We start from the raw sequence: 23561 nt of genomic DNA, 5'->3' as shown, positions 1-23561 counted from the left end.
GAGGAGGAAAAGGAAATCTATATCAGAGGTGACCCCCTCCCCCCCCCGAAAAAAGAAAAGAAAAAATAAACAGAGAAGGTACTCGCACCTCCCTCACCCCCTACAACTCCTTCCCGTTCTCATGCCCGCCAACTAACCCATCTCAAAAACCCTTTCTCCTCAAACCCCCCCCCTCACCGCAACCCCTCCATGCCCCTCTGAGCCCCTCCCCCTTCCTCAGACTCAGACCCCCCACCCCCCCTCCAACTACTCCCGCACACCGTCACCCCCTTTAGCGGAGGTGGTGGTGGGGAAGTCGAGAAGGACGCCGTTTGGCGGTGCGCGCGCCTCGCCGCGCCGCCCTCTCAGCTGGCAGCCCGCACTGCCAACAGTGCCAGTAAGCACCGACCTCGGCCGGGCCCTGCCGCTCGGCGCCGTGGCCCACCTTGCTTCTTCATGCAGTGCTCCTCTAGACGAGTGCCTTAGGTGCCTCCGGAACGGGGGGAACAGGCGTACCAGTTCGGTGCCGTGGATGCGGATTCCCCCGTCATCAAGGCCCGTGGGTGTTGTGCGCGAGTGTTGGGTCGGAGCGTGGCGAGGAGTTCGGAGACCTTACTATGCCAAAGAATGGCTCGAGTGTCTTGGCCTGCTCTCTTCGAGCGGCGGGGACGATGCGCGGAACCGTTTAGTTGCAGATGACGACAACATAGGTGCCCCGGCAGAAGGGGACGGGGGGACGAAACAGAAATGGGGGGACCGAACTGAGAATGGCGAGTTTGAGTAAATAATCGGTGTAAATAGTGATTTTTTTTTTCATATCCTCCTGAACCCTTTGGCCGTGATGGAGAGGTCGAAGGAGAAGAAGGAGAGAAAGGAGGAGAAGGAGGGGGGAAGGGACGGGAAGGACGCTAGGACGCCAGCACAGCAGAAGCCTCAGACGACGACGTCCAAACTGAAGGAGAGATGGCTACTCACGAGGAAGACTTGGCGGTACATGAGTGACGCGGGGAAGAGGCTTTTCCCGGAAGGTGTCAACCCAAATAAGCCCGAGGACGTCCCGAAGGTCGAGGAGCACTTTCAAGTCGTCAACAAAAAGGCGAAGGAATTCATCCCGTGGCCGATCACTCAGGCATCTCCGAAGGTGCGTCGTCGCCAGCGAACTCGTAAGAAAAGTGTGGCCTCAGACACTTCGGATGTTTTCGAGGAGTTCGCAGACACGGAAGAAGAGCTCTTAGCTGCCTCTAGTGGTCAGCAGTGCACGAGTGGGAGTGTAGGTGCCGAGAGTTGCAGCAGTTGTAACTGGAGACACAGTACCAGTGTCCACGCACACATTCACGGTCAATTGGCCGCACAAGCACAGACTTATGTCCACGGACAGCACGTTCACGGTCAGCATGTCCACGGACAGCATGTCCACGGACAGCATGTCCACGGACAGCATGTCCACGGACAGCATGTCCACGGACAGCATATCCACGGACAGCATGTCCACGGACAGCATGTCCACGGACAGCATGTCCACGGACATGTCCACGGACAACATGTCCACGGACAACATGTCCACGGACAACATGTCCATCCTCCTGCACATGTTAGTCATGCAACCCAAGCTTCTCATGGACCTCATGGGGTCCAAGGAATCCATGGGGTCCACGGAGCCCCTGGGGCTCAAGGACCCCATGGATCTCATGCTACCCATGGTCATGGCCATGCACACCCTCATTCTGTCACTCATGGCTCTTCGAGCGAAGTCCGCGAACGTCACCTCTCCATGAGTGATCTGCCTTTCGAAATCCCACCCGAGCTCTACCAACAGTTAGTCCGTAACTATGGGTTCTCCACTTTACACTACGTGGCAAACCGCCTCCTGGAGGAGCAGCTCATGGAGGAGGACGAGTACGAGGACGACGAAGACGGCGAGGTCGTCGAGATGGACGGGAAGCGGTATCGTAACGTTGGGGCGCAGACGGAGCCTTACCTTGACATGTGCGTCCAGACCGATGAAGACGCCACTGCTGAGGACTTCGTCAAAGTTGGGGCTGAACCTCGGCACGTGACGGAGGCGGAGACGGCGAAGGCTCAGGCCCTCGCTGCCGAGGAGGAGGCCAAAACAGCAGCCGCAGGAGCTTTGCCCAAGAAGCCTAAAGGGCGTCGAAGTAGTCTCGCCATTTTCAGGTCCGACCACCACCAGCAACAACAACAACAACAGCAACAGGAGCCGCCAAAAGAGGGGAACCCGGGGTCGACTAAGGGCTCTGCGGCCGAGAAGGACCGTGGAGCCCCACCTCCGAAGGGCGGTGTGGCTGCCAAGCTCGCCTGGGCCGAGGCGGCGGCGGCGTCGCAGAAAGGGGCCGCCCCTGCACCAGTCTTCCCAGGCCAGAGGCCCAAACCTCAAGAGAACAAGAGCAAATTCAAGAACGTTTTCAAATTAGGCTTAAAGTGCGACATCGAGCCAGGGGGGTCGTCGAAGAAGTCGGTCGAGAAGACTAAGGTGGACAGGTTTAAAACAGTGAATTACGATAAGACCTTGAGGAACATAAAATCGAAATGGGTGCCTGGGCCTGACGATGACGAGTTAATGGGGTTGGGTAAGAAGGATGTTAAGGAAGTGAAGGAGGTGAAGGACGGGAAGAAGAGGAAAGTCAAGGGGATACAAGTAGGGGACCCTCTCCCTCAGTTTATCCTAAACGCCTTCCGGGTCAGTTCGCCCATTGAAATCATTCACGCTTACAAACGGAGAGCTCGGAGACGTATCTCTAAAGCCGACTCGAGCGACTTTTCGAGTAGTGAGTGCTCAGCTAGCGTTCCTCCCTCGCTGCCCACGTCGCCTCGCTACTCCATCACCGTCAGCGATGAGCTGGGCACGAGGGACCTCCAAGTCTCTGAGGCAGAGGCTTTACGCCTCAGCCAGATGGGTTCCCATATCACTTACAAAAGATCAAGTATAGACGCAAGCGTGGACACGAGTGAGTTCGAGCTTGGCTCGGGAAGTCTCCCAGCTTACGGGAGATCCATGTCCGCGAGCCAAGCCTCGGGTCTCCTGAGCCAAACTGGTTCTCTTGTACACACGGCTCGGGGCTCAAGGGCGAGCCACCCACAGATCCTGCCTGTGTATAACAACCCTGGCTCAGGTCACCACCGGATTTGCCAAAGTCTACTTCAGAGTCTTCTCCCCGCAGTGATGCAGAGGACGCGGTCTGGAGGCAGTGGGCACGCGTCACGTTTGGTGGCCAAGAAAATCTGGCGGGCGAGATCCAAGAGTCAGTCTCGTGCTTCAGCTGGATCTACATCCATCTGGACGCCAATGGTAAGTACAAACTTGTTGTGTGACCACGTGGTGATGGTGGTGAGGAACATCTTTGGGGAATTCATTTTTGTAAAAAAAAAAATTATAATAAAAAAAAATATATAAAAAAAAAAAAAAATAAATAAAAAAAAAAAAAAAAATGGGGAGGAAATACTGGTTCCTTTAGCAACTCTGGTCCAAATGAATTGAATTTCCTGTTGTTCCCTGTGTTTCCTTCACCGCCCTCGCCACGTGACAGTTTTATTGCTAAGTATTTCATGTTCATTCTACTTATATATTCACTTCATGATGACGAAAATGGTTATTTTCCTACTGCAACACGTTTTCATCACTGAGGGGCACAGACGGGTAGGTACTATTCAAACATGTAAAAATTAAACAACAAACTTGTCAAAAGGGTTGACACGTGTAGAATCTATAATCATCAAAAATATCACCCTATGAGGAAAATTCAGATACGCTAATACACGCACACATCCATACACATATACAAATGAAAGAAAAAAAAAGACAAAAGAAATACATAAATTCGGGGAGATCAAAGAACTACGTATGGAAAGAAACCACAAATACACATTAGGTAATTCTATTTATTCACTTATTTGTTTATTTATCTATTCATTTTTCGACAGAGTGAATAAATGTTTTTCCCTTGAGGGGAGCGAACCAAGTCAGCAGGATTTCTAGTCTTCCTGGTGGTAAACTTGACCACGACGATGCTTAAAATAAGTTCCTTTATAGATAACCAAAAGGCTTCCTAAGTACATATACATAGTCAAGGGTATATACTATTCATTTCACCAATGAAAGACAGTGTTTAACTTTGAGCGTATGTGCTTGGGAATGTAACTACCAAGATGATTCTTTTGAGTATTGTCGTGACCAAGCTTACAGCGTCGAGGACTAAAAATTCAACGAACTCGTGCAAGAGAGCCGTTTATTCGAAAAGTACAAGGTTTAATTTGGTTTTCAAGAACAGCGAGGTAATCAACGAAAGCTGTGGGTAAAAGTTCCAATTACAGGATATGAGATTATATAAGGGAATGGTATATTATATATATATATATATGTATATATATATATATATATATATATATATATATATATTATATACATGGTTTAACGTCACAAACTCCCTCCTATCTGAAGGCTAGGACGGTGCCCCCCCTCACAGAGGACTTTGTAGCGTGGAATTTAATGTACCATGCCCTTGGTTCAACTTCGCCGGTGGCAGGATTCGAACCGCCATCCCCTCGACCTTCGCCACAAGTAACGACGCCCTAACCCGCTCAGCCAGCGAGCTTCCGACAGGGGAATGGTACAAGTCAAATATAAACAAGGGGAAAGGACCAGGGAATAATTCCATAAACAATGCTTGCTAATGAAATAAATGAAAGAAATTAAAAAAATTAAATATAAAAAATTGATAAAACTACATTTCTACACTAAGACAAGGTAATATAATTTATTGGTACTACCCAATCAAAAGACAATGAATCAAATATACTAAGGACGAAAATTAAACATTTAATACGATGTATTAAAAATTTACCGATTAAGGTCACAGCCTAATTCGAGAATTGAGTAGAAATGGTCAAGTATGACATCATAAGCCTTATCAAACAAAACTTTAGGAAATGACATGAAATGAAGCAAAAGGCGTATCAGGATTGAAGTGAGAGAATAGACACACTGTAATGTTGACCTGCAACGCAAAGGATTCACAAATCTAACGTGTCGACAAACAGGAAGACACTCTAAAATCATAATTACACAAATCAGATTCGAGGGAAATACAATGCGGACCAGCAGGGGAGATCAAAAACCAATACTTCGAAAGACCAAAGAGGAAGTAGGATCCATGACTGAAGAAATTCACGAGAGGAAATGAAAATTAGTGATCTGCGAGGTAATTCAAGACTGATTGGAGAGAAATTAAATCAAACGAGGAAGGAAAAAGCTGAGGGAACCGTTTAAGCATGTCTAATGACAAATGACATAATACGCAAACGTTAAAACTGGTAAGAGCCATAGAGTATAAGGAAAGAAAAAATACCATCAACGAGTCTCGACACTGAGATGATAAACATTACTTCTGGGATACCACAGATCAAAAACGATAATATTCTACTTAAGTTTTCTTCATAACAGAACAAGACACAAATTACGAAAACAAAAAAACAAAAATCACACACTAAAAAGAAAAAAAATTTAACTTCAAAGAAAGAAACTTTGTGGAGGTATCAATCTATTTTAGGAACGAATGTGGTTACATAAAGTGAGTAGATTATATCTGTATTTGGGCAATAGGAAAAGATCCAAGAAATGTACATGGAATCACTCAAAAGGGTTTTAAGTAAAACACGTGAGAAAACAATCTGGGAGACAGACTAAACACGGAAATAAATCTGCTCGTATCAGGATAAAAAAAAAATCAGAGCTGGAAGACCGTATGTGCCTAACTCTAAGCATCGCCAGTCACATTCACTGTGTAAGACCCTGGTAGGATTATATATACAAGTATATGAACTTAATGAAAGTGTATGGCAATATGCTACATAAAAGGTCGCTATTGCTTTGTAGGTTGGACATCAAAGGAGGGATCAAGGGCGAAAATAATAAAATGGATGAGTAATTGTATGAACGGAAACACACGAGATGGTTAACCAAAGAGAAGTATTCAAAGTAACGAGACAATGTTCAGTGTCTTGGATGAAAGAATGTACAGCTACACGAATACGTATGAAGTTGATGACAAATGAGATGAAAAAAAGAGGAAATGTTAAATCTATCACTATAGGAAGACTTCAATAATAGCAGTACATACTCGTTCAGAGTTTTGAGAAATCAAGGGGAGGAACGACATAGCATACACGGCGAGTAGATTTATTTAGAAAAAAAGATAAATAAACAAAATAAATAAGTAAAATAAAACAAAAAACGAACTCAAATAAAAGGAGAAATATGGAGGTAACTGTTAAAAACAACAGAACCAGAAGATCAAGTAAGTAGTTCAGCGGTGAGGACGTATACTTAGTAAACAAATATAAGATTTCCTTAGGATGTTCGCTGATTGAGCGGGTCAGAGCGTTGCGATTTGCAACAGAGGTCGAAGTGACAACAGTTCGAACCTTGCCCCGAGCAAGTTGAACCAAGGGCATGGTTCATTAATTTCCACACTACAAAGTCCTCTGTAAGAGGCACCGTCCTAGCCTCCTGATAGGTTTAGTTCGCAACATTATACCTTTCAACACATGGACGAAGACAAAGTGCAATTACTGACTACTCACTGCACGAATTCTAGCCAACAGTATGCTGCAAGAGTTTGGATCCTGCAAAAAAAATTATTAGATAAAGCTGAAAATATTCAAGGAGCCATTAGAATATAGGTTCTGACCATTATGTTCGAGTGTAAAATGTGTTGAATTGTATAAAACAAATTTAAAGAAAAAAATTGACAACACGACATAAAACTGCTGTGGGAAACAGAAAATAAAAGAAAATATTACAGAATACATGTACATTTGTATTTTATATATATCATATATATATATATATATATTATATATATATATACATATACACACATACATATATATACATATACACATATATATATACATATAGAATATATTTATATATTCTGAGGGCTTAAGAGGGGAGAAAGTTGAAAGTAAATATAGACAAATTCAAAGTGACAATATGTACAAGAAGCGATGATAGCGGCGAATTAGACACATGCTTTTGAGTCATGAAAGGATGGAAGGAAAGGAAGGTTTTACGAACTTCGGGCAGCATATGGGATCGGATGGAGGAATGGAAATGGGACAGAATAAGGAGCAAAAGAATCGAGCAAATGTCTGAGTGGAACGAAAAGCGTTGTGAGAAATCTGGGAACCGATGCAAACGAAAGGTTTGAGGGAGTGACGATTTTCACAGTACTCTATGGGAAAGACATTCAATGGAGACAGAGAGGAGTCCCTGAATGTGTTTGAGATGAAGTGTTTGAGAAGATTGGTGGGTATTGGCTGGATGGATAAAGCGAGAAGGATGATGGTGAGGGAGCGAACGGGGGTGGAGGGGGTTGGAGAGAGGTGGAGGGGGTGAGAGGGGGGTTGAGGGGGTGAGAGGGGGTGGAGGGGGTGGAGGGGGTGAGAGGGTACAGAAGTAGTCTGCGCATACGGAAAGAATGAGGAAGGACTAGGAAAATACAGGAGCAGTTGTAAGTGGATGGAGTGAGCATGAGAGAGCGACCAAGAATGAAGTGAATGGGCTGTATATAGCGGGACAGGACGCACGAGGAATCTCCGTCTAGAACATACAGGAGTAAATGGAGTATGTTTGTGAACGAATGAAGTGGGGTTACTTTATGATCAAGCAATGGGGTACCAGGTCCGTCAGTCGTGCTCTGCTGTAGAGAGACTGTCTCACTGCAATGCCTTTGAGACGAGAAGTGGCGGTGAACAGGGATGACCTTTCATCCACGAAATGCTAAAATGGGTACGGTTGTGAGTGGGTTTTGATGTATATGGGGTGGGTGAGGGCCTGGGTGTTTTCTGTCAATGGTTCTTCTGAATAAAAAGCTAAGTGTAGTGCTATGCGATTTGATGTCGCGGGATATTTGTGTGTGTGTGTGTGTGTGTGTGTGTGTGTGTGTGTGTGTGTGTGTGTGTGTGTTTAAGTGCGTGCGTCTGCCTCTGAGTGTTTTCAGTTTTAATTCTTAGATACGTACAGAAAACACACACAGACAAATGTATAATGTACATATATCATACATTACATATTATGTATTACATAATATATTTTGTATACATATATTTTATATACATAATATATATTAAGATATATAATTCATTACACTATAAGTTATATATTGTATAAAATATATATTTCATATATAGATTTATGTTATATACATTATATATAATCACAACTAAAACCACAGTCGGACGAAAGAAAGAGTTGAGTATGCGAAACTGTATCTTTCAATTGGTAACTGCAATACTTTTCAGTAGTATAAAGTGGAAGGAGGATATAGTCTTAGATAGCAACCTATTGCAAAGAGAAGGGAACTGGAAAAGAATAAATGTCACTACCCCAACCCTTATGTCACCTGAGGATGACATGAGGTCGGGTCAGGGGGAGGGGGAGGAAACTTGTTAACAATTCGTTTGGTGATGAATAATCCTCATATTATGTCTGGGGCTCACTGACCCTTGGAAATATTCATAAATGGACCCTAGACATAGTATCAGGATTATTCATCACCAAACAAATTGTTAACAAGTTTAAACATAAGAACATAAGAATGAAGGAGACTGCAAGAGACCATAAGGCCTACACTAGGCAGCTCCGTATCCATCACCACCTGTCATCCCCATCCATAAAGTTGTCTAATTGTTTCTTAAAACAACTGATAGTTTCAGCGCTTACTACATGGTTACTAAGTTTACTCCATTCGTTGACCACCCTATTAGTAAACCAATTCCTGCATACTTCCTTTTTAAATCTAAATTTGTCCAGTTTATAACCATTACTGCGAGTCATGCCCTGTTGTTTTAATATGATGACCTTGTTTGTATCACCCTTGTTAAAGCCTTTGATCCACATGAACACCTCTATTAGATCCTCCCCCTTTCTCCTGACCCGACCTCATGTCATCCTCAGGTCACAGGAGGGTGGGAGTAGTGATATATTTTTTTTCTATTTCCAGTTCCCTTCTCTTTGTAAGAGGTTGCTATTTAAGATAGCATTCTCCTTCCACTTTGTACTACTGAAGAGGGTTGCAGTTAGCAATCGAAATATATAGTTTCGCTTACTCAACTATTTCTTTCATCCGACTGTGGTGTTAGTTGTGTTTTACAAGTGTGCTATTATATTTCTCGCCAATTATATATCATATATTCCTTATTATATCATCTTACATACATGATATATATTACGTATATGTGTTTTATGTTATATATATCATAATTACTAAATATATTTTACGCATTATCATAATTCTATTAGTTATTTTTTAACTTCTATTTTGAACATGCGTAAATGACAATGGATGTGTTTGCGTGGTACAAAATGTACAACAGAACCACAGACTAAGAATCAGTTGGTGTTCCTTTCTGTTCGAACCTCTGCGTATGAATACCAGTATATTACTTTCTCTCTCTCTCTCTCTCTCTCTCTCTCTCTCCTTTTTATTCACCTTCTTATATTTCTCTATTTCTCTGTGTGTTTCTCTATTTCTCTCTGTTTAATTTTCGCTTTCCTTCTCTCTCTCTCTCTCTCTCTTCTTCCTTCTCTTTATTCACCTCCTTATGTTTCTTTCACTCTCTTTCGTTCTCTTTATTCACCTTATATTTCTCTATCTTTCTCTTGGTTTCTCTTTCTTTTATTAACGCTATGTTTTTTTCCCTCTCTCTTTTTCTCTGTTTCTCTTTATACTCCGCTATCCTTCTCTCTCTCTCTCTCTCTCTCTCTAATTCTGACATTCGTTGTGTTTGTGAAGCCTTCTACAGTGTTCTTCCTCGAGGTAAAAGGCACTAAAGTGACCTAAGATGTCCAGATCATTGTCGTTCAGATCAAGGTCAACATCCAGGTCACATTCAAGGTCTTAGACAATCAAGGTCCACTGTGACTTTATAAAAATTATGAAACCATAAAATTCTATTTAGTTTAAAGGTGTCCTCCAGAACCCTCAAGGGTTAAATAAGGTCATAGAGGAGGTGTGGCTTTGACCTTGGATGTTGTCAAGGTCATCTGACCTTGAACGTAACCAAGGGTGTTGTGGTCTTTGATCGACAGCATGACCCAGTCTTTGACTTCATGGTCGTGGCCAAGGCTTAAGGTCGATGTCAAGGTCATATTCAATATCAAGGTCATATTCAATATCAAGGTCATATTCAATATCAAGGTCATATTCAATATCAAGGTCACATTCAAGATATTCAATATCAAGGTCATATTCAATATCAAGGTCACGTTCAACCTCAGGGTCACGTCAATTTCAAGGTCACGTTTGACCTCAAGGCCATACTCTACTCCAAGGTAATTAATTTTTCAAGGTCATGCCTAGACTTCAGGTACAAGGTTATGTCCAATCTCGAGGTCATTATCAAGGTCAAATTCAAATTTACGATCATTATGGTTGAGGATGCCTTTGACGACGTTCGGGTACTGCACTAATATAAATATCTTGGGGAGGGGAGGGGAGAAGGGATGGGAGGGGAGAGGGGAGGAGGAAGGGGAGGAGGAAGGGGAGAATAGGAGAGAGGAGAGGGGAGGGGAGCATAGAGGGGAGGGGAGGATAGAGGGGAGGGGAGGATAGAGGGGAGCATAGAGGGGAGGGGAGGATAGAGGGGAGCATAGAGGGGAGGGGAGGATAGAGGGGAGCATAGAGGGGAAGGGAAAAAGGGGGAGGGGGTTTGGTACGTGGAGTGAGGGGGGAGCAGAACATATCGTGGGTACAATGTCGTCTTCGATTGTTACTACTGCATAAGAGATTGTTCACTATCAGACTCTTTCAAACTGAATAAAATCGCCTAGCGTTAACCAGAACAAAGTCTTTAAATCTTCATTTTATTTATTTGTTTATTCATTTATTTGTTTGTTAATGTATTTTACCTCAAAGCGTTAACAGAGATGAATCGTGCTAGTTTTTTTTTTTTTAACTATGCAGAAATTCCTCCAAGCTGAATAAAATCTTTCGGCGTCAACCAGATCTTCAGAGGGTCCCAAAAGTGTTTAGAACTTCGAAATAATATCTGAGAACTTGAGGCGTCCAAATAGTTGAGGTTCGTCCCATTCCACCTTCGTTCTGAATTTGCAAAAGACGTTGGAGGCTTCAGGTGTCTAGTAGTCTGAGAGTGAAGGGTCGGACGGCCAAGAGTCTGACAGAAGAGGTCTATATGGCTAAAGTCTGAGAGCGTGTGGTTGATCTATTGAGAGTCGGAGGGGAGGGCTGGATGGCTAAGAGTCTCAGAGTGTATGGTTGAGTTATTTAGAATACGAGAAGAGGTCTCAGAGGAAATGGTCGAGTTACTGAGAGTCCTGAGAGTCTGTCTGGGTGGTGAGTAGTCTGATAATGTATGTTTGAGATAATGACAGTCTGAAAGTTGATGGCTGGGTGGATGGTACTCTAAGCATGGATGGTTAACGAGACTGAGAACCGACGGTTGAACGTTTGAGGACCTGAGAGTAGATGGATGACTGGTCGAGTCTATTATTGGATGACCGAATAGTTGAGAGTGATTTAGTGGTTGGATAGTTCGGAAATAGGGACTGAATAGTTGAGCCCGGGAGCGGAGAATTGAGTGGTCTGGAACTTGAGAGCAGGTGGCCGAAGTGATGAGAGTCGGAGAGAGCATGATTGAGTGGATTTAAATCTGAAACTGGACTGTGAATTGTTGAGAATGGATATTGACAAACAAGAGTATGAGAGTGAGTAATTGGGCGAGTGAAAGTGGAGGATGAGAAGAGTGATAGTATGAGATTGGATGATGGGTGGATGATAGTGGATGATAGTGGATGATAGTGGGTGGCTGTACGAGTATTAGAGTGGGTGTGTGTGAGAGTCTAAGAGCGGAGTATTGAGCAAGTGAGTGTGTGGAAGCGGATGTTGGGTTAGTGAGAGTCTGATTAAGCGAATGAGAATCAGAGTAAAGATGTGGCGGCGGATTTTGGATTTATGACTGATTTCAGAATTCAGATTTCAGATTTTCAGATCAAGTCTTGGGGAAATGGTGTAGAGTCCAAGGGAAAGAAAAAGACCTTTTTTATGCAAAAACAAAATCCTGTTCACACAAGCGGTTTGAACCGCGCGGAAACCGCGAAGGTATCACAAAGTCAAGGAAAAACTGCGAGGTTGTGTGTGAACGCCTCCACTGACTTACACTCTAATTAAACCGCGGCGGTTGAAACCGCTAGTGTGAACAGATTCTAACGTTTCCGAAACAAGGGGGATTTTCCTAGTTTGAATAAAATCGCCTGACGGCACACAGAACGCTAAAAGCATGACTCATTCACGCTCCTCTGCTCAGGGGGAGCGGTGACAGTGAGGCATTCTCTCCCATTAATCGTGACTGTGATTCATAAAGAAGCTGAAAGAGCGCCCTCACTCCTTGATCTAAATGTTTACATAATCATAACATAAACGTACGGTCAATTAGGCGGTTCCTTCTTTCAACTAACCCTGGCAGCCTCTCCCTCCCTCCATCTCCCTCCGTCACGTTCTCCATTCTCTTTGCAAAAATCTTGTCTCTGTTTTCTCTCTTCTCTTGTGTTGCTCGCCAGTTTAGAAAAGAGACGAGGAAATGTGTATATACAGAATTTTTGTAAAATATTTCTATCGGTTTAATAAAGTTCCCTGGCCTCAACATGATCCACACACACACACACACAGGTATTCCTACATTAAGATCAAATCTTAAGACACGAAAGAAGTACACAAGAGACAATCTAAGCAAATTGCAAAGTGAAACATCTCTGTGATATTCATTACGTAACGGGAATCACACCAACTTCTATATTTACCAGTTACGTCACCATAGTCACTATGGTTGCATACTTGTGTACTCAGCTATCTTATGCTCTGCTATTTGCTTCATTGGATTATCTCTCTCGCTTTTCATGACTTACAAATTGGACTCGCTTGCTCTCCCCTCATCTGTTGTTGTTCCTGTCAAGATGCTTCCTTCGTGCATACGTACAAGAGTTTGTGTGTATATATCACCATTCTTCACACTGTATTGGGAAAATTATTAAGACCAAAGCGCCAGTTCAACTTTCCGTGAATTTTCGTCTTTATTGCTTGTACACCGACTAGTCACGAAAGCATATTATATATGTATATATATATATATATATATATATATATATATATATATATATATATACACACACGTGCGTGTGTGTGTGTGTGTGTGTGTGTGTGTGTGTGTGTGTGTGTGTGTGTGTGTGTGTGTGTGTGTGTGTGCATACATACATATGTATATGTAGTATCATATCCGTGAAGTTCCTAGACAATCCTATTCAGAACGTTAAACCTGGACTGTAAGCATCTGTAGACTTGTTGGTGCATTTCTTCACATTCAATTGAACTTGTCAATAACAGTACGTAAAAATGTGAAAACGTATTTAGGAACTTGAAATATCATTTAGAAAACCTTATTGGCGCTTAAAACATCCATTTAGAATGTTCTCGCCTTAAACTTTCGATCAAAAATAACCCCTTTTGACCTGGTCTGAAGTCCACAGGTATTCCTTTTTTGTTAACCTGCACTTGGCTAGAGGAAAATACCTGGGGATCTTTTCTACCTGGGTTAGTTCTGCACATAATCTTTAAAAAGGTGCGTCGCTACACGCTTAAGCCACTGTTGTCAGGTCTCGTACCGTCAACCTCGGCCTGATTTCCTTTCTTCTTCTTCCACCAAGTCGCTCAGAATTGTTCCTCATTGTTAAGATCTTCTTTGTTATTGTGACTCAGAATCTTCAAAGTAATATTACAAAGCACTAGCCTGGGGCGTATTAGTGTAACGTAATCTCACTTAAGGTGGTGGTAGACTAGGCTAGCATGCTATCTGTTTTTGCTTCTTCGTTTGAGTTGAAACAACTTCTGTTACAACATTCTAGACTTCCGTAAGAACATCTCGATAATGTGTCCAACATTCGTATCTTAGATTTAACTTTTTTCAGTTCGTCGTTTAGCTTCTAATTATATGAAGCAAGAGTAATTTGACTTTTGGAATTTTGAAAAACAAAATATCGTAACCTAAGTCGTTCCTACTCAAACGAAATAGCAAATGCAAGTAACATGCTAGTGAGAAATGGCTAGTTTGCCACCAACGTAAGACCATAAGTTTTCGGATCAGTAAAAAAAAAAACCGTAGGCAAATGGAAACTTCAAATAATTTTTGAAACAATTTCTTTAGGATGTAGTTAAAAGATAACATACGAAACAAACAAAATATTGACATAAGTGTAGATAGATAAATATCTTTACTTCTGGTCGAAGGAGACCTATGCTAGTTGGGAATAAAACCCATAGATTACGTTGCAATTCCAATCACGTATAAGAACGGAATAATACATTTAGTAAATGAAAAATTAAACCACAAAATACAAACAGAGATAGGACCTGACTTAAACAATACATGCCTAAATTATCTAGGAGATGGGCAAACTATCTTCACTCGTATCTTTTGCAATCCCTTATTTGAGCCCTCAAACGTATTTGACTTCTCAGACCAAAATAGAGAAAATTACATTTAATATAGTACATGGAAAATGTAACTAATCCCAAAAAGAAATTCAAAACAAGTGAGAAGTTAACCGATATATAACAATGATGGTCTATAAATGTGGCGGCGGCAGGCCTTTTTAGAGCTGTACGCAAAGCACACCCCAGAAGAAAAGACCACGAGGCTTTTTTAACAAAGAACAGTTTGATGATTGATGATTAGTGATGATGATGATGATGATGATGATGATGATGATGATAATGGTGATGATAATGATGATGGTGGTGATGGTGATGATAATGATGGTGATGATAATGGTGATGATAATGATGGTGATGATAATGATGGTGATGATAATGATGATGATAATGGTGATGATTATGATGGTGATGATAATGATGATAATGATGGTGATGATAATGATGGTGATGGTGATGATAATGATGGTGATGGTGATGATGGTGGTTGTGGTGATGATGGTGGTTGTGGTGATGATGGTGGTTGTGGTGATGATGGTGGTTGTGGTGATGATGGTGGTTGTGGTAATGATGGTGGCGGTGGTGATGATGGTGGCGGTGGTGATGATGGTGGCGGTGGTGATGATGGTGGCGGTGGTGATGATGGTGGAGGTGGTGATGATGGTGGCGGTGGTGACGATAATGATGATAGTAATTATGATGATGATGGTAATGATGATAATGATGATGGTGATGATGGTGGTGATGATAATGATGGTGATAATGATGGTGATGATAATGATGGTGGTGATGGTGATGGTGGTGATGGTGATGATGGTGATGATGGTGATGGTGGTTGTAGTGATGATGGTGGTTGTGGTGATGATGGTGATGATGGTGGTGATGGTGGTTGTAGTGATGATGGTGGTTGTGGTGATGATGGTGGCGGTGGTGATGATGGTGGCGGTGGTGACGATAATGATGATAATGATGGTAATGATGATGATGATGGTGATGATAATGATGGTAATGATGATAATGATGGTGATGATGATGGTGATGATAATGATGGTGATGATAATGATGGTGATGATAATGATGGTGGTGATAATGATGGTGGTGATGGTGATAATGGTGATAATGGTGATGATGGTGGTGATGGTGATGATGGTTGTGGTGATGATGGTGGTTGTGGTGATGATGGTGGTTGTGGTGATGATGGTGGCGGTGGTGATGATGGTGGCGGTGGTGACGATAATGATGATGGTAATGATGATGATGATGATGATGGTAATGATGATAATGATGATGGTGGTGATGGTGATGATGATGGTGAGGATGGTGATGGTGGTGGTGATGGTGATGATAACAATAACAATACAAATAACAATAATTATAATAAAAAATAACAATAAAATAATAATACAAAATAATAATGATAATAATAAAAAAAAAACCGTGGACCTACTACTGTGCCAGAAGTGAATATCTATAATCAGTAGTGAGTCGAGTATATTTCTAAACGTGTGTAGACTTTATAAAGAATAGCTATTTCATGTGTGTTCCAACATGCATTCTCTTCAGTTCACGCCAGGACGCTTTCTCTCTCTCTCTCTCTCTCTCTCTCTCTCTCTCTCTCTCTCTCTCTCTCTCTCTCTCTCTCTCTCTCTCTCTCTCTCTCAACAGTAGTTTTTCTTTTCCTAAGTACAACCCTATGTCTACTGTACTGTTATAGTGATACTGAGACCTTACATGTACCACGCGGTCATCCTCTTGCTCAAGGAAGACAGTAATGTCTTGCAGTTATGCAAAGAAAGCTTCCACGTTCTGGGCAACACGTATAACAAGTCGGCAGTGCTAGAACCCTATTTTAAGGCCGTTAGGAAGACCTGATCCCGGTACTCCAGGGCTGGTAATTCGTGACGCTATCCACTACACCAGGGATCTGCACGGGTAAACTTGCGAATATGTTAGCGCAGGTTTGTGTGTGTGTGTGTGTGTGTGTGTGTGTGTGTGTGTGTGTGTGTGTGTGTGTGTGTGTGTGTGTGTGTGTGTGTGTGTGTGTGTGTGTGTGCGTGTGTGTACGTGCGTGTCTACATGCCATCGGGTTGCGTGCACATGTGTGCGTACAATTACACACATACTTCCATATGTACATACATACTGCAAATGTCGCTTTGCACAGAGCAAGGCCGAGTCTTTATAAGGCGGCCGGCGGGTGCCAAGAGAAGAAGTGCCACGATCGCGGACTTCAAGGTGGACGGTGCTACCACCTGAAAGCCAGAGATGGAGATGGAGATAGACAGACGAACGGACACAGATATACAGATAGACAAGCAGATAGGTTGGTAGATTGATATATATATATAGAGATTGAAAGATGTGGAGAGATGGAGAGAGAAATAAATATATGGAAAGAGGGAGGGAAGAGATTGAGAAAGGGAGAAGGAGAGAGAGAGAGAGAGAGAGAGAGAGAGAGAGAGAGAGAGAGAGAGAGAGAGAGAGAGAGAGAGAGAGAGAGGAGAGAGAGAGAGAGAGAGAGAGAGAGAGAGAGAGAGAGAGAGAGAGAGAGAGAGAGAGAGAGAGAGAGAGAGAGAGAGAGAGAGAGAGAGAGAGAGAGAGGAGGAAGAGGGAGAAGAGATAGAGAGAGAAGAGATAAAGAGAAGAGATAGAGAGAAAAGAGAGAGAGAATATAGAAGAGATTGAGAGAAGACAGAGAGAGAAAGCGAGACGGAAAGAGACAGAAAAATATAGAGAAATGGAGAAAAGAAGATTAGAAAGAAAAAAATAAAGTTCTGCCTTATCTACCCCTTTGTTACCGAAGGCGCCATGTGAGGCTGAATGAAAGGGCCTGGCGGCGTCTGGAATTCGAAAAGTGCCACACCTCGAACGGAAGGCGTCCAGACGTCATGGCAACTCCAGGATTACTTTATTTGATTGATTTATTTATTTATCTAATTAATTATTCATTTATTTATCTATTGTTTCCTAAAGTGGCTTTCCATCCACGTATACAGAAACCATATTCTCACTGCCCTACACTAAGTATTCTATTTGTCGTATTGTTATCATTGCCGTTACTGTTTATGTTAACAAATGTCTTTGTATTTTACCACTTCTATTTCAGGTCATATCTTAATACTCGTTGCTTTGAGGTTCGATACATGGAAACCCGCAACCCCGCAACAACCGGAAATGGTCCTCAGGACTTCCCATAAGACCTCAATGGGTAGAAATATTAGAATGTTGTTTGTTATCAATGTGATCCGTTTCTTTGTTACCAGTTGTTTGTGGGTGAAGAGCAGTCGCCGGTTGTCAGCTCCCCATGTAACAGAATAAAGGGAAAAGTAGTCGAAGTTGACAGAAACATATCTTGGGCTCAGTCCGGAGACCGAATGCCAGCCTCTCGGGGTTAAACCTCCGGAGAAGGTCGAGTGCTGATGGGGTTTCAAGATGAATGACGGGGATATGTTGCTCTCCGACGTCCGGTACTAGCTATCAACGAACAGTTGTTTCTTATGACGCCATAATTCTTCCTATGAAGAATGCGCGTCATACCAGATAGCGTTATGTTGCCAGATAAGTGATTCTCGATTTATTTTGTGCACATGTTCGTGGGCATTGTCTCCAAGCTGGATGAATATTACTGGCTTACTTTTTCTGGAGGATATGCAAAGACGAACTAATACGTTGTAGATAAAGAGTCTGAGTGGAGAGTAGAACCAGTGACCTTCAGAACACAGGTTGAGCTCGTTAAACGCCGGACCACTACACCTACTAAGTAGAGAGTTGATGTGGAGAGAGACGGGTATGGGTGAAGGTATGGGAAGGGGGGGGAGGTGAGATGGGTGAGAGACAAGGATGGGGTATGGAGGACACGCAGAGTAGGAGGAGGAGAGGGAAAGGAGGAGGTAGGGGAGCAGGGAGGGAGAGAAAGGAGGAGGAGGAGGAGGAGGGGGAGGAGGAAGAGGAGGAGGAGGAGGAGGGGGAGGAGGAAGAGGAGGAGGAGGAGGTGTGAGGAATGCGTTTGGTGCGCTGTTGGTGCCAAAGGCCCATGTAGACATATAAGCTACACACGCACACATATGTTTAGACATAATGTACACTCGGGGGGAAGATCGTCTGGGCCCGCCGTCAAGGGGAACATGCAAGTGCAAAGATCAAGTGATGCTGGAACAAGTGTGAGACGTGGACCACTATTTATTCGATTTTGATTAAAAGTATTATAAACTAATTATAATTAATGAATGAGTATAGAAAGAGGAGGATTTTGGATTTTGTATGAAAAAGAAATATGGCATCAATTTTTGGGAGAAAAGTCATAACCAGTCCAGTAAAGTTTCTCTGCATAATTCCTTCCCCTTGTCTACTTCCGTTAATTCATCATCATTAGTTTGTAATATTTTTCTATTTTTCTTTTGTTCTGTGATGTGTTTATGTACTGGATGTATGACATTAGATTCAGAATATCTATTGCACAAAATTATTTGTGCATAGGAACATGCGCTAGTACATTATGATGTACTTACACAGTATGCTAATAGTAAATAGCTGTCATATATGCTATGATCAAAAGCAATTAATAGTACGTTACTGTCTCTAAAGGTAGTAGTATATAGAAAACATTCTTGGGAAATTCTTAAAAACCCTTTAAATATTCAGAATGAATATGCTTTTCGAAAACAGAATCTAAATAAAATTACTCTTGAGTTTGAAATTTTAGATATTTTCGAATTTTAGAGAACTAGTCACTTTAGTGAAAAAGAAAATCGTTAGTGTAAACACCCCAAACTCGCTCTTCAGTCGAACGAAATTTGTCGTAGCCAGAACAAAGCCTGCAAAGTAAGCCACCGGGTTTAAGAGAGTTAATCTAAATGCTCCAAACCCGCTTTGTTTAACTGGCCTCCTCACAAATTCATTAAACCGTTCATGTCCTCATATACAGAAATAGACAATATTTACATTAAACAATCTCTAACGAAAGAAGAAACAAACCTTCAACATGGAGGTTTTCAACTGAATAAAATCGCCAGGCAGCAGCCAGAATATAAAAATATATAATTATTCAATATGAGTTAGACGTTGAAATGGGGAGGGTTCCATGAATATCTAAAGCAAGGGTTCTCTGCCTCTTTCCTTACGTATACCCCATATTTATGAATTGCTGTTCTTTATCTTCCTGAAAACCAAATCAACACTAAATTTAATCGCTAAACATCCACTAACTTCCCACTAGTTTTTGTCTCGCAGCCCCACTTGTGAACACTAAGGGCCTCTTAGTGGTCCGTGGACCCCTATTTGAACCTCCCTAAGGGTCCTAGGGACCCCAGGACCCTGTGGTTTTACCTTTATCCTCCCAAAAATCTTGACGTTGCTCTTCGGCCCAGATGAGAAGAGTATTCAAGGTCATCGAGTGAAACGTGAACGAATTCGCGTCATTCCCGGTTAGGTGTATTCCCGAAACGCGTTGATGACGTCACAGCCTGCCAGAAAGCACCAGACAAAAGAATACGCTCTATGTGAGCATATTAGTGTACATATATTTCATATCTCTTCGCCTGTTTGATTATGTTCATGATAGAGAAGATTTAAATCTAATAAGAAAATAAAATTAAGAAAAAGAAAAAAGAAAAAGAAAATAAAAAAGAAAAAAGAAAAAGAAACGAAAAAGAAAAAAGGAAAAAGAAAAAGAAAAAAGAAAAAGAAAGAAGAACAACTCGTCTTCTGAATTATCTCTTTCCTCCCCAATAATAACAATAATGATGATAATAACAATAATGATAATAATAACAATAACAATAACAACAATAATAATAACAATAATAGTAATAACAATAACAACAACAATAATAATAATAATATTATTTGTCCCCGTTATTGAGGTGTTTACTACAATCTAGAGGAGCGAGTTCTCCCCTCTACAATCTTTATCTAACCACATCTTAACTCAGTAATATTATGGTAAACCCCACTTCATACATTATTATAAAAAGAAAAACTTCAACTGAGCTTTCAGTCTCAGTAGCTACCAAAGACTTTATTACACGATTCCATGTATTACCCTCCCTGGCAAACACCAGAATGTAATATCACCTTTCTGTAGCCACCTAATGCTGTTGTCACAGTGTGTGGCGGTGCCGTGTGCGGCCAAATTATGGACAAACTCGATTAGCATAATAGAATGTCCATCTCCCCCTTGGTTAGTACACTATCGTTGCCTTTCGAGTCTAATGACTCGTAATAAGGGAGACTGAGGTGTCGGCGATGACAAGCCGCAACGTCGAGGGCCGGACAGTGTGACACCGACCAAAGGGACCACATGCGGCTTAACCCATTAAACTCCAATGACAAGATGTCTTGTCATTTGGTCAAATAAAACAAAAAATCATAATAAAACAACAAAATGTTTGATGATCAAACAGCACCAGAAAAATATGACGTCATCAGTCCTCCTCGACGAGGACTGATGACGTCATATTTTTCTGGTGCTGTTTGATCATCAAACATTTTGTTGTTTTATTATGATTTTTTGTTTTATTTGACCAAATGACAAGACATCTTGTCATCGGAGTTGAATGGCTTAATGAGATAGACTAGCGGCAGGAAAAGGACCCACAGGTAAAGAGAGGTTGAAGCGAACTTTCCTTATTCCTTCAGTATAAAGGTTCTGAAAAAAGTTCTTTAACTGGTGAATAAAATCGTCTGACGCTAGGCAGAGCCAAATCATTAAAGTGAGTGATCGTAAAGAATATATTGAATTGGTTTATTCGATATAAACCGGCTGGAAGTCTTGGTTCATAACCAACTTTCGGGATAGAGTTCTATTAAGGCCCTCAATGAGCTTCATCCGACTTGTTCATATTCGGATTTTTTTTTATAATGTCTCGTTACGTGATGAGTATATACATACACACATACACACACACACACACACACACACACACACACGCACACATACACACACAGCGACACGCACGCACTCGCACATACACGATGTGTGCATACAAAAGGACATGAAGAAATGTATACATGATTATACAGATACATGTCACATACATACATACATGTACATGCATATATACACATGCATACGTACACACACAAATACATGCATACATATCCATGCATGCATGCACATATACATACACATTATGTATATTTGTATATATATATATATATATATATACATACATACATACTTTACAAATTCAGTGTAAAATATTCCTACTGCATACGTACACATGGCAACGGCACGATATTGTAGACAAGATTTAAGACGCTTGTGAATTACATTCAATAACACGCAATATATGCATACAGTACATATGGTACTTTACATACAATACAGTATATACAGTACAAAGTATGAAAACATAAGTACATACATTATATACATACGCACATATACATGCAAATTTGCATGCATACACACAATAATTACATACATATATAATAAGTACATGCATACATACCTAATATATAAATATATTACATACGTTACATATATACATAGATAATGCATGAATTACATACATGTATGGATGCATGCAAAAATACATATACAAGTATAATAAGTAAATTACCGTTACATACATACATATATACAAACATAAAGGAAATACATACATGTATACATGAAGTAAATATATACGTTCGTGCACACATGCATACATAACATATATAAATAATCTAGTACCAATGGAGGAATGCGTTTAGGAAAGTAATTGGTCTGTTATAGTAATGGCGACTCGTATAAGGTTGTAATTAGTTATTCGCACGATTATTATGATATATTTAAATCCCTTGTACCATCAAACAGAAGTTACTGGAGCAGTTAGTATCATAGAAATAAGTTCTTGTTAAAAGACGGCATGATCTGGGGTGTTGGCTTTGTGAGAACATGACATTATTCTATAAAGAATACGACAACCAAAGAGAGCGAAAGACACGCACATCCAGAGAAAACAGACTAAAGAAAACACTCACAAAAACACAGGAGACACACACGAGGAGTATGAGGAAGAGAGAGAGAGAAGAGAAAGGACGTAGAGAGAAGAAGAGAAAGAAGAGAAAAAGCGAGTAGGGCGTCGTGAGTGCCCCCGAAGTATTTTCGACATCAGGGCCAAGTCTCCCCCATTATCTTCACGGCGGGGCGAGGAAGGCAGGCAGGCAGGCAGGCAGGTACATGCAGCCCATGTGTCTCAATGTGAGCATGTATGGCTCTGCGAAGGTGTCTATGTAATTGTGTCTGCTAGCTTGTGTCTGCTGTCTTGTGTCTGCTGTCTTATGTCTGCTGTTGTGTGTCTGTCTACTACCTTGCGTCTGTTGCCTTGTGTCCGTCTGCTGTCTTGTGTCTGCTGCCTTGTCTCCTGTCTTGTGTCTTCTATCTTGTGTCTGCTGCCTTGTGTCTCCTGCCTCGTGTCTGCTGTCTTGTGTCTCCTGCCTTGTGTCTATGTAATTTTGTCTGCTGACTTGCGTCTGCTGTCTTGTGTCTTCTGTTTTGTATTCCCTGTCTTGTGTTTACGATACATCCATATTTATGCAGAACATGTGCCTGAATGTGACTATGTATATATGTGCAAAGGTAACTAAGTACTTATGGCTGCTGTCTCGTGTCTTTGTCATATGTATAGGAATACAGGCCTGTTTATTTGCCTCTTCGCATACTGTGTGTTTTCATGTGTATATGGGGTTCTTTATGAACATAGTATACACTTTTTGATGTATTAAGGTATCTTTTTAAGTATGCATCTATGAATACATGAATAAACTGCACATGGCTACACATCCGCACACACACACACACACACACACACACACAACCCGCACAAACAGCTATTATATATATATACTGTATATGTGTGTGTGTTTGTGTGTTTGTGTGTGTGTGTGTGTGTGTGTGTGTGTGTGTGTGTGTGTGTGTGTGTGTGTGTGTGTGTGTGTGCACTGTGTGTACGTGTGTGTGTGCATTTGTGTATGTATGCTTCTGTGTCTGAGTGCGTGGGTCTCCGTGTGTATGTATGTGTGTATATACAAGAAATTATACAATTGTATGATATATGCATAAATGTACAAATATACACA

General features: G+C 41.6%; 1 protein-coding gene across 6 annotated transcripts in view; it reads left to right on the top strand.

Annotated features, from left to right (window-relative positions):
- Positions 1-817: 817 nt before the first annotated feature.
- The window catches only part of LOC143036847 (uncharacterized), a 150164-nt gene continuing 127420 nt past the window's right edge, over positions 818-23561 (top strand). For all 6 annotated transcript variants that reach the window (XM_076204691.1, XM_076204689.1, XM_076204690.1 and 3 more), the window contains exon 1: positions 818-3286. In XM_076204691.1, the coding sequence (XP_076060806.1) occupies positions 821-3286 (2466 nt within the window). In that variant the 5' untranslated portion in view covers positions 818-820. The remainder of the gene's footprint in view (positions 3287-23561) is intronic.

Source organism: Oratosquilla oratoria, chromosome 21 (genome assembly GCF_046742065.1).
Source record: "Oratosquilla oratoria isolate Oo_2021 chromosome 21, ASM4674206v1, whole genome shotgun sequence".
Taxonomy (NCBI): Eukaryota; Metazoa; Arthropoda; class Malacostraca; order Stomatopoda; family Squillidae; genus Oratosquilla; species Oratosquilla oratoria.
The sequence above is the reverse complement of the archived record's forward strand: the minus strand, read 5'-3'. Positions and strand labels throughout refer to the sequence as shown.